We start from the raw sequence: 14,873 nt of genomic DNA, 5'->3' as shown, positions 1-14,873 counted from the left end.
AGGTTTATCATCATGCCTGCCGTTCTACCTGTGCTTAAAATCAATTCTATCTTTTCTATATCGTTGCTGTCGTGCAGAAACCTCTTATCTCCAACTTTGTGTGTTTTATTCGTAAATTAATACTACAGCGTCACACAAATAAGCAACAAAAGTAGCAGATCCAGCTTGTAGATCTGATACTTTTGCCAATTTTGAATTTGAATCGTGAAAAATTATAGTTTGGGACATATGAGGTTTCCACCCGACAGAGACAATATTTTTTTCATAAACCCCGTTTTTCATCTTACACTGTGAAATCCTCAGTTTAATCCTTAGTTTAACTGACCAAATGATCTTTATAAGATATAATATCACATTTTTATTATTCAGATTTTATTGAATTTTACACTTAAAAAAAACTATCACATCAGGATCATAAATAATACAATAAAGCAAACACAAACAATAAAAAGCACATATTAAGATGGTCTGAGAACAACGCGCTGAGAACAGTAAAATCCCATGTACACTGTATGCGCGCATAATTAACTACTAAACAGACTGAATCTGGTTCTAAACAGACTTATAGACTCTGCGTTGCTGTTAGGATTGTACCTGATAGATGTGTACAAAAAGATGTAAAACAAATAACCACAGACATCTCTAAAGAAGTCATTTGAATTCCAATAAGGGCGGTTAAACGGGCAAAAAGAAAGAAAAAAAGAAATCAACAGCAACACTGCATTTAACGGATACCCCTACTGGTTAAGGCTGTTTTCCTTAACCAGTAAAGGAAAACAACATGAATAGGCCAACTAAAAACAAAACAGCTAAAATTCATTCCACACAGAAAGGCAAACGATGCCATGATATCCACCATGACCAACTGATAGAGCGGTGACTGTCAATCTTTTGTTCATTTCGAGGACCCCCCCAGTTTGATGTGCATTAAGGCCGCGGACCCCCATTCGGTGCATTTAGTTTCATGCCGTGCCTTAGCATGGGGTCTAGTTATCTCTGGGACCACAATCTGCACACTGTAAAATCCCACCTAAACACTGGGGAGTGTTCATTTAATAAGGACCCTTGAGGGTCCATTTGGTTCAATTTGCACACCCTCAGACTTACAGACCCATAGGGTCCATTTGGTTCACATCAGTCATTTAGCCAGGACCCCCCCTCCCTCCCTGGAACCACGGCAAGGACCCCTGGGGGCCATAGAGCGTAGTCTCACCATGTTTTGTTTTTTTTCGGAGGGGGGGGTGGGGGGGGCTAGCATGTGAGGCAGATGAAATTATAGTTCTCTGTTTCGGCCAAGCCGACCCACCGCTGCCCTCCAGTGGCCTCAATGGCCCCTGCTGGCACTGTGACCTCACAGTGCTGTTGTAGGCCCTGGCCCTCCTCCGGCCCGTGTCCCGGGGCCCAGTTCTCGTAGCCGCAGCCGTGGTGCGAACCGACCCAGAACCAGAAGTGGAACTTGCAGGTGTAGCGGAGGCCCAGCCACACGTAGGGCGTGGTGGCGGCGCGGGCTTTCTGGGCCACCATGCGCTGGACGTCGGCGGAGGTGACAGAGACCAGGTCCACGTGGTGCTCCCTGCAGTAGCTCACTGCCTCGAGCCACGTCCTGCTCTCCCGGATTAATACCAGGTTGTCTGGTGGGGGAGGGAGAGATTTCAACATTATTCCGCGTTAATGCATCATGTCGTTGTTGTCGGGCAGAAACCTCTTATCTCCATATTCTAACTTTTGGTGTTTTTTTTTCGTAAATTAACGCCCCTACTTGATCATACTACAGCGTCACACAAAAGCATCAAAAGTAGCAGATCCTCAAGGTGAAAAGTAACAGTTTTTGTACATATGAGGTTTCCACCCGACACAGACGACATACTGTGTGACATAATAGTATTATGTAATACAGTGGTTCTCAACCTTTTTCCATCTCAAGGACCCGCTAATTATATATATATATTATATGTATTTGTATTATATTGTATAAATATGTATTATATTATATGTATTTGTATTATATATATATATTATATGTATAAAACTCGTGTCTTCGCGCCACGTTTTGAGCTTGTGGATCTGCTACTTTTGCTAATTTTGAATTTTAATCCTGAAAAGTAACAGTTTGGGACAGTTTTTGGTTATATATATATATATATATATATATATATATATATATATATATATATATATGGCTGCAGACCCCATCTGAAAAGGTAATATCTCCCCTGCTTGCCAAGGGAAGATATTACCACTGTACCACTTGTCAACCAGTAGGGGTCCTACTCAACACCAGGGTCCACATTTCTCAGTGGGAGAGTAGGGATACCACATCCAACTACTGCAGTTGATTTTTGATATTTCACTTTCAAAACATGTTTGGGGTCATTTAAACGTCTACTCAGGCTTTTGTGTTTCACCCCAGAAAAGTTGCTTGATTCAGTAATTAGATATTTGATATTCTTTTTATATGACACGCCCCCTTTCCTATACAATCTTCATAATACGTGAGGGGGACATGTTTTTTTTTTATAATTTATGTTAATTTCTTTTATTCTACAAAATAAATGAAACATTTAATTGTAAAAACAGCCCCCTCACGTATTAGAAGGACAATATCACTCACCAGAACCAAGGACGGGTGTTTTCAATGAATCTATCATGGTTAAAATGGAGTTTGAAGTTACAATGGATCTAAATAGGCAGGGTACGTGTCTGATAAAATTAATATCAAATATCTAAATACTAAATCAAGCAACTTAAAAACTGTCTAAGGTGCTCACAATAGCATGAGTAGATGTTATAATGACCATGTTTGAAAGTGAAATACCCCTTTAAACCCTAAGTTGATGGGGTTCCCCAGGGTCTACACTTTTTTTCCTCAATACCAAACCATGTTGCCAAAATTGATCAATCTACAAGCTGATAACCTGAAGTGTAATTTCAGAAAGAAAAAACTAGAGGGTGGGCAAAAAAAGTGACCTATTATAAAATTATATACATTAAAACAAGTTTTGGATTGCAACTTTGAAGTAAATACGTTTTGTGCATTTTGGTTTGATAAGTGACCTCAACCTTGAACGTTTCCAGAGGGGGTTACAGTGGAGGAGTGTGCAGTGTGGAGTGTAGTCTTCTCTGATGATGCACGGATGTCACCTGGACGGTGATGTATTTCACGATCAGTTTCAGTCTCTGTGTTTACATTGACGAGCTCTGTTATTGAGCTGAGAAATGTCGCATTGTGTGCGGTGTCCAATGTAGTAGGTTCAATTTCTGTTACATTTTGATCCAGACTATTTACAGTTGTGTTTCTGTTTGTTAGTTGTGGTGTATTAACAACAGTGTTTGGTTGATGTGTTGTAATGTTTGATTGTTGGGGTCTATTAGTGGTTGGTTCAAATGTTGTAATGTTTGATTGCTGGGAGGGTGCATTAACTAAAGTGGTTGGTTCAGGTGTTGAAAGGTCTGATTGCTGGGAGAGTGTATTAACTAAAGTGGCTGGTTCAAGTGTAGTAAAATTAGATTTTTCAGAGGGTGTATTAGCTACAGTCATTTGAAGTAGTGTAATGTTTGATTGTTGTTGTGTAACTACAGTGTTTGTTACAAGTGTAGTAATGTTTGATTGTTGGGGTGTATTAGTAGTAGTTGGTTCAATTGTTGTAATGTTTGATTGTTGGGAGGGTGTAACTACTGTGGTTGGGTCAACTGTAGTAATGTCTGATTGCTGGGAGGGTGTACTAACTACAGTGGTTGGTTCAATGGTAGTAAAATGTGATTGTTCTGAGAGTTTATCAACTACGGTCATTTGAAGTGTTGTGATGTTTGATTTGTGTTGTGTAACTACAGTGGTTGGGTCAAGTGTAGTAATGGTTGATTGCTGGGAGGGTGTATTAACTACAGTGGTTGGTTCAAGTGTAGTAATGGTTGATTGCTGGGAGGGTGTATTAACTACAGTGGTTGGTTCAAGTGTTGTAATGTTTGATTGTTGGAAGGGGTTATTAGCTACAGTGGTTGGTTCACGAGTTGTAATGTCTGATTGCTGGGAGGATGTACTAACTACAGTGGTTTGTTCAAGTGTAGGAAAATGTGATTGTTCTGAAACTTTATCAACTACGGTAATTTTAAGTGTTGTCATGTCTGTATTAGTGGTTGGTTCAATGGTTGTAATGTTTGATTGCTGGAAGGGTATAACTACTGTGGTTGGGTCAACTGTAGTAATGTCTGATTCCTGGGAGGGTGTACTAACTACAGTGGTCGGTTCAAGTGTAGTAAAATGTGATTGTTCGGAGGGATTATCAATTTTGGTCATTTGAATTGTTGTAATGTTTGATTTTTGTTGTGTAACTACGGCTGTTGGGTCAAGTGTAGTAATGGCTGATTGCTGGGAGGGTGTATTAACTACAGTGGTTGGTTCAAGTGTTGTAATGTTTGATTGTTGGGAGGGTGAATTAGATACAGTGGTTAGTTTGCGTGTTGTAATGTTTGATTGCTGGGAGGGTGTGCTATTTACAGTGGTTGGGTCAGGTGTTGTAATGGCTGATTGCAGGGAGGGTGTATTAACTACATTGGTTGGTTCAAGTGTTGTAATGTTTGATTGTTGGGAGGGTGTATTAGATACAGTGGTTAGTTTGTGTGTTGTAATGTTTGATTGCTGGGAGGGTGTGCTAACTGAAGTGGTTGGTTCAAGGGTTGTAACAATTGATTGTTCTGAGAGTTTATCAACTACGGTCATTTGAAGTGTTGTAATGTTTGATTGTTGTTTTGTAACTACAGTGGTCGGTTGATGTGTTGTAAAAGCTGATTGCTGGGAGGGCATATTTTGGGGTGTAGTCTGTGGTGTAGTTATTTGTGTAGTCTGGGGTGTAGTTTGGGGTGTAGTCTGTAGCGTAGTTGATACAGTCTGAGTTGTTGTTGCTTCCTTTGTGGTTCTTTCAACAGGTTTTGTTGTTGTTTCCTTTGTTGTTGTTGTTGTTGTTGTTGTTGTTGTTGTTGTTATTGGTACAATTGAGGTTGTGGTTTCAAAAGTGCGCTTGGAAGTAAATGTTGTTTCTGGGCTGGTTGTGGTCTCAGGAAAAGAGGTGGTGGTTTCACAAATAACTATGTTAGAAGCTGTTGTTGGACCAGTTGTTTCTACTTTCGGTGGCTTTGTTGTTGATACAGCCTGAGATGTTGTTGCTTCCTTTGTTGTTGTTTCAATAGGTTTGGTTGATGTTACAGTTGTTGTTGGTACACGGGTTGTTGTGGTTAAAACGGTGGGCTTGGAAGTGACAACAGTTGTTTCCGGGATAGGTGTGGTCGATATGGAGGTTGTTGTTACCAGAATAACTGTGGTAGAAGCTGTTGCTGGACCAGTTGTTTCTACTTTTGGTGGCTTTGTTGTTGATACAGTCTGAGTTGTTGTTGATTCCTTTGTGGTTGTATCAACAGGGTTTGTTGTTGTTTCCTTTGTTGTTGTTGTTATTATTGGTACAATTGAGGTTGTGGTTTCAACAGTGCGCTTGGAAATAACTGTTGTTTCTGGGCTAGTTGTGGTCTCAGGAACAGAGGTGGTGGTTTCACGAAAAACTGTGGTAGAAGCTGTTGTTGGACCAGTTGTTTCTACTTTTGGTGGCTTTGTTGTTGATACAGTCTGAGTTGTTGTTGCTTCCTTTGTGGTTGTTTCAACAGGTTTTGTTGTTGTTTCCTTTGTTGTTGTTGTTATTGGTACAATTGAGGTTCTGGTTTCAACATTGCGCTTGGAAGTAACTGTTGTTTCTGGGCTAGTTGTGGTCTCAGGAACAGAGGTGGTGGTTTCACCAATAACTGTGGTAGAAGCTGTTGTTGGACCAGTTGTTTCTACTTTTGGTGGCTTTGTTGTTGATACAGTCTGAGTTGTTGTTGATTCCTTTGTGGTTGTATCAACAGGGTTTGTTGTTGTTTCCTTTGTTGTTGTTGTTATTGGTACAATTGAGGTTGTGGTTTCAACAGTGGGCTTGGAAATAACTGTTGTTTCTGGGCTAGTTGTGGTCTCAGGAACAGAGGTGCTGGTTTCACGAAAAACTGTGGTAGAAGCTGTTGTTGGACCAGTTGTTTCTACTTTTGGTGGCTTTGTTGTTGATACAGTCTGAGTTGTTGTTTCTTCCTTTGTGTTTGTATCAACAGGGTTTGTTGTTGTTTCCTTTGTTGTTGTTGTTATTGGTACAATTGAGGTTGTGGTTTCCACATTGCGCTTGGAAATAACCGTTGTTTCTGGGCTAGTTGTGGTCTCAGGAACAGAGGTGGTGGTTTCACCAATAACTGTGGTAGAAGCTGTTGTTGGACCAGTTGTTTCTACTTTTGGTGGCTTTGTTGTTGACACAGTCTGAATTGTTGTTGCTTCCTTTGTGGTTGTTTCACCAGGTTTTGTTGTTGTTTCCTTTGTTGTTGTTGTTATTGGTAAAATTGAGGTTGTGGTTTCAACAGTGGGCTTGGAAGTAAATGTTGTTTCTGGGCTAGTTGTGGTCTCAGGAACAGAGATGGTGGTTGCACGAATAACTGTGGTAGAAGCTGTTGTTGGACCAGTTGTTTCTACTTTTGGTGGCTTTGTTGTTGATACAGCCTTGGATGTTGTTGATTCCTTTGTGGTTGTATCAACAGGGTGTGTTGTTGTTTCCTTTGTTGTTGTTGTTATTGGTACAATTGAGGTTGTGGTTTCAACAGTGGGCTTGGAAGTAAATGTTGTTTCTGGGCTAGTTGTGGTCTCAGGAACAGAGGTGGTGGTTTCACGAAAAACTGTGGTAGAAGCTGTTGTTGGACCAGTTGTTTCTACTTTTGGTGGCTTTGTTGTTGATACAGTCTGAGTTGTTGTTGCTTCCGTTGTGGTTGTTTTAACAGGTTTTGTTGTTGTTTCCTTTGTTGTTGTTGTTATTGGTACAATTGAGGTTTTTGTTTCAACATTGCGCTTGGAAATAACTGTTGTTTCTGGGCTAGTTGTGGTCTCAGGAACAGAGGTGCTGGTTTCACGAATAACTGTGGTAGAAGCTGTTGTTGGACCAGTTGTTTCTACTTTTGGTGGCTTTGTTGTTGATACAGCCTGAGATGTTGTTGATTCCTTTGTGTTTGTAACAACAGGGTTTGTTGTTGTTTCCTTTGTTGTTGTTGTTGTTGTTGTTGTTGTTGTTGTTGTTATTGGTACAATTGAGGTTGTGGTTTCAACAGTGCCCTTGGAAATAACTGTTGTTTCTGGGCTAGTTGTGGTCTCAGGAACAGAGGTGGTGGTTTCACTAATAATTGTGGTAGAAGCTGTTGTTGGACCAGTTGTTTCTACTTTTGGTGGCTTTGTTGTTGATACAGTCTGAATTGTTGTTGCTTCCTTTGTGGTTCTTTCACCAGGTTTTGTTGTTGTTTCCTTTGCTGTTGTTGTTATTGGTACAATTGAGGTTGTGGTTTCAACAGTGGGCTTGGAAATAACTGTTGTTTCTGGGCTAGTTGTGGTCTCAGGAACAGAGGTGGTGGTTTCACGAAAAACTGTGGTAGAAGATGTTGTTGGACCAGTTGTTTCTACTTTTGGTGGCTTTGTTGTTGATACAGTCTGAGTTGTTGTTGTTTCCTTTGTGGTTGTTTCAACAGGTTTTGTTGTTGTTTCCTTTGTTGTTGTTGTTATTGGTACAATTGAGGTTCTGGTTTCAACATTGCGCTTGGAAGTAACTGTTGTTTCTGGGCTAGTTGTGGTCTCAGGAACAGAGGTGGTGGTTTCACGAATAACTGTGGTAGAAGCTGTTGTTGGACCAGTTGTTTCTACTTTTGGTGGCTTTGTTGTTGATACAGCCTGAGTTGTTGTTGATTCCTTTGTGGTAGTATCAACAGGGTTTGTTGTTGTTTCCTTTGTTGTTGTTGTTATTGGTACAATTGAGGTTTTTGTTTCAACATTGCGCTTGGAAATAACTGTTGTTTCTGGGCTAGTTGTGGTCTCAGGAACAGAGGTGGTGGTTTCACGAATAACTGTGGTAGAAGCTGTTGTTGGACCAGTTGTTTCTACTTTTGGTGGCTTTGTTGTTGATACAGCCTGAGATGTTGTTGTTTCCTTTGTGGTTGTTTCAACAGCTTTGGTTGTTGTTTCCTTTAATGCTGTTGTTGTTGTTGGTACACTGGTTGTTGTGGTTACAACAGTGGGCTTGGAAGTAACTGTTGTTTCTGGGCTAGTTGTGGTCTCAGGAACAGAGGTGGTGGTTGCACGAATAACTGTGGTAGAAGATGTTGTTGGACCAGTTGTTTCTACTCTTGGTGGCTTTGTTGATGATACAGCCTGAGACGTTGTTGTTTCCTTTGTGGTTGTTTCAAAAGGTTTTGTTGTTGTTTCCTTTAATGCTGTTGTTGTTCGTACACTGGTTGTTGTGGTTACAACAGTGGGCTTTGAAGTAACTGTTGTTTCTGGGCTAGTTGTGGTCTCAGGAACAGAGGTGGTGGTTTCACGAATAACTGTGGTAGAAGCTGTTGTTGGACCAGTTGTTTCTACTTTTGGTGGCTTTGTTGTTGATACAGTCTCGGTTGTTGTTGCTTCCTTTGTGGTTGTTTCAACAGGTTTTGTTGTCGTTTCCTTTGTTGTTGTTGTTATTGGTACAATTGAGGTTCTGGTTTCAACATTGCGCTTGGAAGTAACTGTTGTTTCTGGGCTAGTTGTGGTCTCAGGAACAGAGGTGGTGGTTTCACGAATAACTGTGGTAGAAGCTGTTGTTGGACCAGTTGTTTCTACTTTTGGTGGCTTTGTTGTTGATACAGCCTGAGTTGTTGTTGATTCCTTTGTGGTAGTATCAACAGGGTTTGTTGTTGTTTCCTTTGTTGTTGTTGTTATTGGTACAATTGAGGTTTTTGTTTCAACATTGCGCTTGGAAATAACTGTTGTTTCTGGGCTAGTTGTGGTCTCAGGAACAGAGGTGGTGGTTTCACGAATAACTGTGGTAGAAGCTGTTGTTGGACCAGTTGTTTCTACTTTTGGTGGCTTTGTTGTTGATACAGCCTGAGATGTTGTTGTTTCCTTTGTGGTTGTTTCAACAGCTTTGGTTGTTGTTTCCTTTAATGCTGTTGTTGGTACACTGGTTGTTGTGGTTACAACAGTGGGCTTGGAAGTAACTGTTGTTTCTGGGCTAGTTGTGGTCTCAGGAACAGAGGTGGTGGTTGCACGAATAACTGTGGTAGAAGATGTTGTTGGACCAGTTGTTTCTACTCTTGGTGGCTTTGTTGATGATACAGCCTGAGACGTTGTTGTTTCCTTTGTGGTATTTTCAAAAGGTTTTGTTGTTGTTTCCTTTAATGCTGTTGTTGTTCGTACACTGGTTGTTGTGGTTACAACAGTGGGCTTTGAAGTAACTGTTGTTTCTGGGCTAGTTGTGGTCTCAGGAACAGAGGTGGTGGTTTCACGAATAACTGTGGTAGAAGCTGTTGTTGGACCAGTTGTTTCTACTTTTGGTGGCTTTGTTGTTGATACAGTCTTGGTTGTTGTTGCTTCCTTTGTGGTTGTTTCAATAGGTTTGGTTGTTGTTTCCTTTGTTGTTGTTGTTATTGGTACAATTGAGGTTCTTGTTTCAACATTGAGCTTGGAAGTAACTGTTGTTTCTGGGCTAGTTGTGGTCTCAGGAACAGAGGTGGTGGTTTCACGAATAACTGTGGTAGAAGCTGTTGTTGGAACAGTTGTTTCTACTTTTGGTGGCTTTGTTGTTGATACAGTCTGAGTTGTTGTTGCTTCCTTTGTGGTTGTATCAACAGGGTTTGTTGTTGTTTCCTTTGTTGTTGTTGTTATTATTGGTACAATTGAGGTTGTGGTTTCAACAGTGCGCTTGGAAATAACTGTTGTTTCTGGGCTAGTTGTGGTCTCAGGAACAGAGGTGGTGGTTGCACGAATAACTGTGGTAGAAGCTGTTGTTGGACCAGTTGTTTCTACTTTTGGTGGCTTTGTTGTTGATACAGCCTGAGATGTTGTTGTTTCCTTTGTGGTTGTTTCAAAAGGTTTTGTTGTTGTTTCCTTTGATGCTGTTGTTGTTGGTACACTGGTTGTTGTGGTTACAACAGTGGGCTTTGAAGTAACTTTTGTTTCTGGGCTAGTTGTGGTCTCAGGAACAGAGGTGGTGGTTTCACGAAAAACTGTGGTAGAAGCTGTTGTTGGACCAGTTGTTTCTACTTTTTGTGGCTTTGTTGTTGATACAGTCTGAGTTGTTGTTGCTTCCTTTGTGGTTGTTTCAATAGGCTTGGTTGTTGTTTCCTTTGTTGTTGTTGTTATTGGTACAATTGAGGTTCTTGTTTCAACATTGCGCTTGGAAGTAACTGTTGTTTCTGGGCTAAATGTGGTCTCAGGAACAGAGGTGGTGGTTTCACGAATAACTGTGGTAGAAGCTGTTGTTGGACCAGTTGTTTCTACTTTTGGTGGCTTTGTTGTTGATACAGCCTGAGACGTTGTTGTTTCCTTTGTGGTTGTTTCAAAAGGTTTTGTTGTTGTTTCCTTTGATGCTGTTGTTGTTGGTACACTGGTTGTTGTGGTTACAACAGTGGGCTTTGAAGTAACTGTTGTTTCTGGGCTAATTGTGGTCTCAGGAAGAGAGGTGGTGGTTTCACGAATAACTGTGGTAGAAGCTGTTGTTGGACCAGTTGTTTCTACTTTTGGTGGCTTTGTTGTTGATACAGCCTGAGACGTTGTTGTTTCCTTTGTGGTTGTTTCAATAGGTTTGGTTGTTGTTTCCTTTGTTGTTGTTGTTATTGGTACAATTGAGGTTTTTGTTTCAACATTGCGCTTGGAAATAACTGTTGTTTCTGGGCTAGTTGTGGTCTCAGGAACAGAGGTGGTGGTTTCACGAATAACTGTGGTAGAAGCTGTTGTTGGACCAGTTGTTTCTACTTTTGGTGGCTTTGTTGTTGATACAGCCTGAGATGTTGTTGTTTCCTTTGTGGTTGTTTCAACAGCTTTGGTTGTTGTTTCCTTTAATGCTGTTGTTGTTGTTGTTGTTGTTGTTGTTGTTGTTGGTACACTGGTTGTTGTGGTTACAACAGTGGGCTTTGAAGTAACTTTTGTTTCTGGGTTAGTTGTGGTCTCAGGAACAGAGGTGGTGGTTTCACGAATAACTGTGGTAGAAGCTGTTGTTGTACCAGTTGTTTCTACTTTTGGTGGCTTTGTTGTTGATACAGTCTGAGTTGTTGTTGATTCCTTTGTGGTTGTATCAACAGGGTTTGTTGTTGTTTCCTCTGTTGTTGTTGTTATTGGTAAAATTGAGGTTTTGGTTTCAACAGTGCGCTTGGAAATAACTGTTGCTTCTGGGCTAGTTGTGGTTTCAGGAACAGAGGTGGTGGTTTCACGAATAACTGTGGTAGAAGCTGTTGTTGGACCAGTTGTTTCTACTTTTGGTGGCTTTGTTGTTGATACAGCCTGGGATGTTGTTGTTTCCTTTGTGGTTGTTTCAACAGCTTTGTTTGTTGTTTCCTTTAATGCTGTTGTTGTTGTTGTTGGTGGTGGTGGTGGTACACTGGTTGTTGTGGTTACAACAGTGGGCTTTGAAGTAACTGTTGTTTCTGGGCTAGTTGTGGTCTCAGGAACAGAGGTGGTGGTTTCACCAATAACTGTGGTAGAAGCTGTTGTTGGACCAGTTGTTTCTGTTGTTGTTTCCTTTGTTGTTGTTGTTATTGGTACAATTGAGGTTGTGGTTTCAACATTGCGCTTGGAAGTAACTGTTGTTTCTGGGCTAGTTGTGGTCTCAGGAACAGAGAAGGTGGTTTCATGAATAACTGTGGTAGAAGCTGTTGTTGGACCAGTTGTTTCTACTTTTGGTGGCTTTGTTGTTGATACAGCCTGAGATTTTGTTGTTTCCTTTGTGGTTGTTTCAAAAGGTTTTGTTGTTGTTTCCTTTGATGCTGTTGTTGTTGGTACACTGGTTGTTGTGGTTACAACAGTGGGCTTGGAAGTAACTGTTGTTTCTGGGCTAGTTGTGGTCTCAGGAACAGAGGTGGTGGTTTCACGAATAACTGTGGTAGAAGCTGTTGTTGGACCAGTTGTTTCTACTTTTGGTGGCTTTGTTGTTGATACAGTCTGAGTTCTTTTTGATTCCTTTGTGGTTGTTTCAACAGGGTTTGTTGTTGTTTTCTTTAATGCTGTTGTTGTTGTTGGTACACTGGTTGTTGTGGTTACAACAGTGGGCTTTGAAGTAACTGTTGTTTCTGGGCTAGTTGTGGTCTCAGGAACAGAGGTGGTGGTTTCATCAATAACTGTGGTAGAAGCTGTTGTTGGACCAGTTGTTTCTACTTTTGGTGACTTTGTTGTTGATACAGTCTGAGAAGTTGTTGTTTCCTTTGTGGTTGTTTCAAAAGGTTTTGTTGTTGTTTCCTTTGTTGTTGTTGTTGTTGTTGGTACACTGGTTGTTGTGGTTACAACAGTGGGCTTTGAAGTAACTTTTGTTTCTGGGCTAATTGTGGTCTCAGGAACAGAGGTGGTGGTTTCACGAAAAACTGTGGTAGAAGCTGTTGTTGGACCAGTTGTTTCTACTTTTGGTGGCTTTGTTGACGATACAGCCTGAGATGTTGTTGCTTCCTTTGTGGATGTTTCAACAGGTGTTGTTGTTGTTTCCTTTGTTGTTGTTGTTATTGGTACAATTGAGGTTCTGGTTTCAACAGTGCGCTTGGAAGTAACTGTTGTTTCTGGGCTAGTTGTGGTCTCAGGAACAGAGGTGGTGGTTTCACGAATAACTGTGGTAGAAGCTGTTGTTGTACCAGTTGTTTCTACTTTTGGAGGCTTTGTTGTTGATACAGCCTGAGACGTTGTTGTTTCCTTTGTGGTTGTTTCAACAGCTTTGGTTGTTGTTTCCTTTAATGCTGTTGTTGTTGTTGGTACACTGGTTGTTGTGATTACAACAGTGGGCTTTGAAGTAACTGTTGTTTCTGGGCTAGTTGTGGTCCCAGGAACAGAGGTGGTGATTTCACGGATAACTGTGGTAGAAGCTGTTGTTGGACCAGTTGTTTCTACTTTTGGTGGCTTTGTTGTTGATACAGTCTGAGTTGTTGTTGCTTCCTTTATGGTTGTTTCAAAAGCTATTGTTGTTGTTTCCTTTGTTGTTCTTGTTATTGGTACAATTGAGGTTGTGGTTTCAACAGTTGTTTTTGAAGTAACTGTTGTTTCTGGGCTAGTTGTGGTCTCAGGAACAGAGGTGGTGGTTTCACGAATAAATGTGGTAGAAGATTTTGTTGGACAAGTTGTTTCTACTTTTGGTGGCTTTGTCGTTGATAAAGCCTGAGATGTTGTTGCTTCCTTTTTGGTTGTTTCAACAGGTGTTGTTGTTTTTTCCTTTGTTGTTGTTGTTGTTGTTGTTGTTGTTGTTATTGGTACAATTGAGGTTGTGGTTTCAACAGTGGGCTTGGAAGTAACTGTTGTTTCTGGGCTAGTTGTGGTCTCAGGAACAGAGGTGGTGATTTGACTAATAACTGTTGTAGAAGCTGTTGTTGGACCAGTTGTTTCTACTTTTGGTGGCTTTGTTGTTGATACAGTTTGAGTTGTTGTTTCTTCCTTTGTGGTTGTTTCAAAAGGTGTTGTTGTTGTTTCCTTTGTTGTTGTTGTTGTTATTGGTACAATTGAGGTTACGGTTTCAAAAGTAGGCCTGGAAGTAACTGTTGTCTCTGGGCTAGTTGTGGTCTCAGGAACAGAGGTGGTGGTTTCACGAATAACTGTAGTAGAAGCTGTTGTTGGACCAGTTGTTTCTACTTTTGGTGGCTTTGTTGTTGATACAGCCTGAGTTGTTGTTGTTTCCTTTGTGTTTGTTACAACAGCTTTGGTTGTTGTTTCCGTTGATAATGTTGTTGTTGGTACTCTGGTTGTCATGGTTACAACAGTGGGCTTGGAAGTAACTGTTGTTTTTGGGCTAGTTGTGGTCTCAGGAACAGAGGTGGTGGTTGCACGAATAACTGTGGTAAAAGATGTTCTTGGACTAGTTGTTTCTACTTTTGGTGGCTTTGTTGTTGATACAGCCTGAGTTGTTGTTGCTTCCTTTATGGTTGTTTCAAAAGCTATTGTTGTTGTTTCCTTTGTTGTTCTTGTTATTGGTACAATTGAGGTTTTGGTTTCAACAGTTGTTTTTGAAGTAACTGTTGTTTTTGGGCTAGTTGTGGTCTCAGGAACAGAGGTGGTGGTTTCACGAATAAATATGGTAGAAGATTTTGTTGGACCAGTTGTTTCTACTTTTGGTGGCTTTGTCGTTGATAAAGCCTGAGATGTTGTTGCTTCCTTTTTGGTTGTTTCAACAGGTGTTGTTGTTTTTTCCTTTGTTGTTGTTGTTGTTGTTGTTATTGGTACAATTGAGGTTGTGGTTTCAACAGTGGGCTTGGAAGTAACTGTTGTTTCTGGGCTAGTTGTGGTCTCAGGAACAGAGGTGGTGATTTCACGAATAACTGTTGTAGAAGCTGTTGTTGGACCAGTTGTTTCTACTTTTGGTGGCTTTGTTGTTGATACAGTTTGAGTTGTTGTTTCTTCCTTTGTGGTTGTTTCAAAAGGTGTTGTTGTTGTTTCCTTTGTTGTTGTTGTTGTTATTGGTACAATTGAGGTTACGGTTTCAAAAGTAGGCTTGGAAGTAACTGTTGTCTCTGGGCTAGTTGTGGTCTCAGGAACAGAGGTGGTGGTTTCACGAATAACTGTAGTAGAAGCTGTTGTTGGACCAGTTGTTTCTACTTTTGGTGGCTTTGTTGTTGATACAGCCTGAGTTGTTGTTGTTTCCTTTGTGTTTGTTACAACAGCTTTGGTTGTTGTTTCCGTTGATAATGTTGTTGTTGGTACTCTGGTTGTCATGGTTACAACAGTGGGCTTGGAAGTAACTGTTGTTTCTGGGCTAGTTGTGGTCTCAGGAACAGAGGTGGTGGTTGCACGAATAACTGTGGTAAAAGATGTTCTTGGACTAGTTGTTTCTACTTTT

At 40.8% G+C, this 14,873-nt stretch overlaps 1 protein-coding gene across 4 annotated transcripts in view; it reads right to left on the bottom strand.

The window, feature by feature from the left end:
- LOC311041637 (macrophage mannose receptor 1-like) overlaps positions 1–14,873 on the bottom strand; it is a gene marked incomplete at its 5' end in the record, with an annotated part of 36,801 nt that continues 21,928 nt past the window's right edge. For 3 of the 4 annotated variants that reach the window (XM_084052108.1, XM_084052111.1, XM_084052109.1), the window contains one exon: positions 1–1,631. In XM_084052108.1, the coding sequence (XP_083908234.1) occupies positions 1,252–1,631 (380 nt within the window). In that variant the 3' untranslated portion in view covers positions 1–1,251. Of the gene's footprint in view, positions 1,632–3,060; positions 4,802–14,873 lie in introns of those variants that run through there. The other variant, XM_084052110.1, reaches the window with a different exon arrangement.

Source organism: Gymnoscopelus microlampas, assembly GCF_963454915.1.
Source record: "Gymnoscopelus microlampas genome assembly, chromosome: 3".
Taxonomy (NCBI): domain Eukaryota; kingdom Metazoa; phylum Chordata; class Actinopteri; order Myctophiformes; family Myctophidae; genus Gymnoscopelus; species Gymnoscopelus microlampas.
Note: the sequence above shows the minus strand (reverse complement) of the source record. Positions and strands in the feature narration are given on the sequence as shown.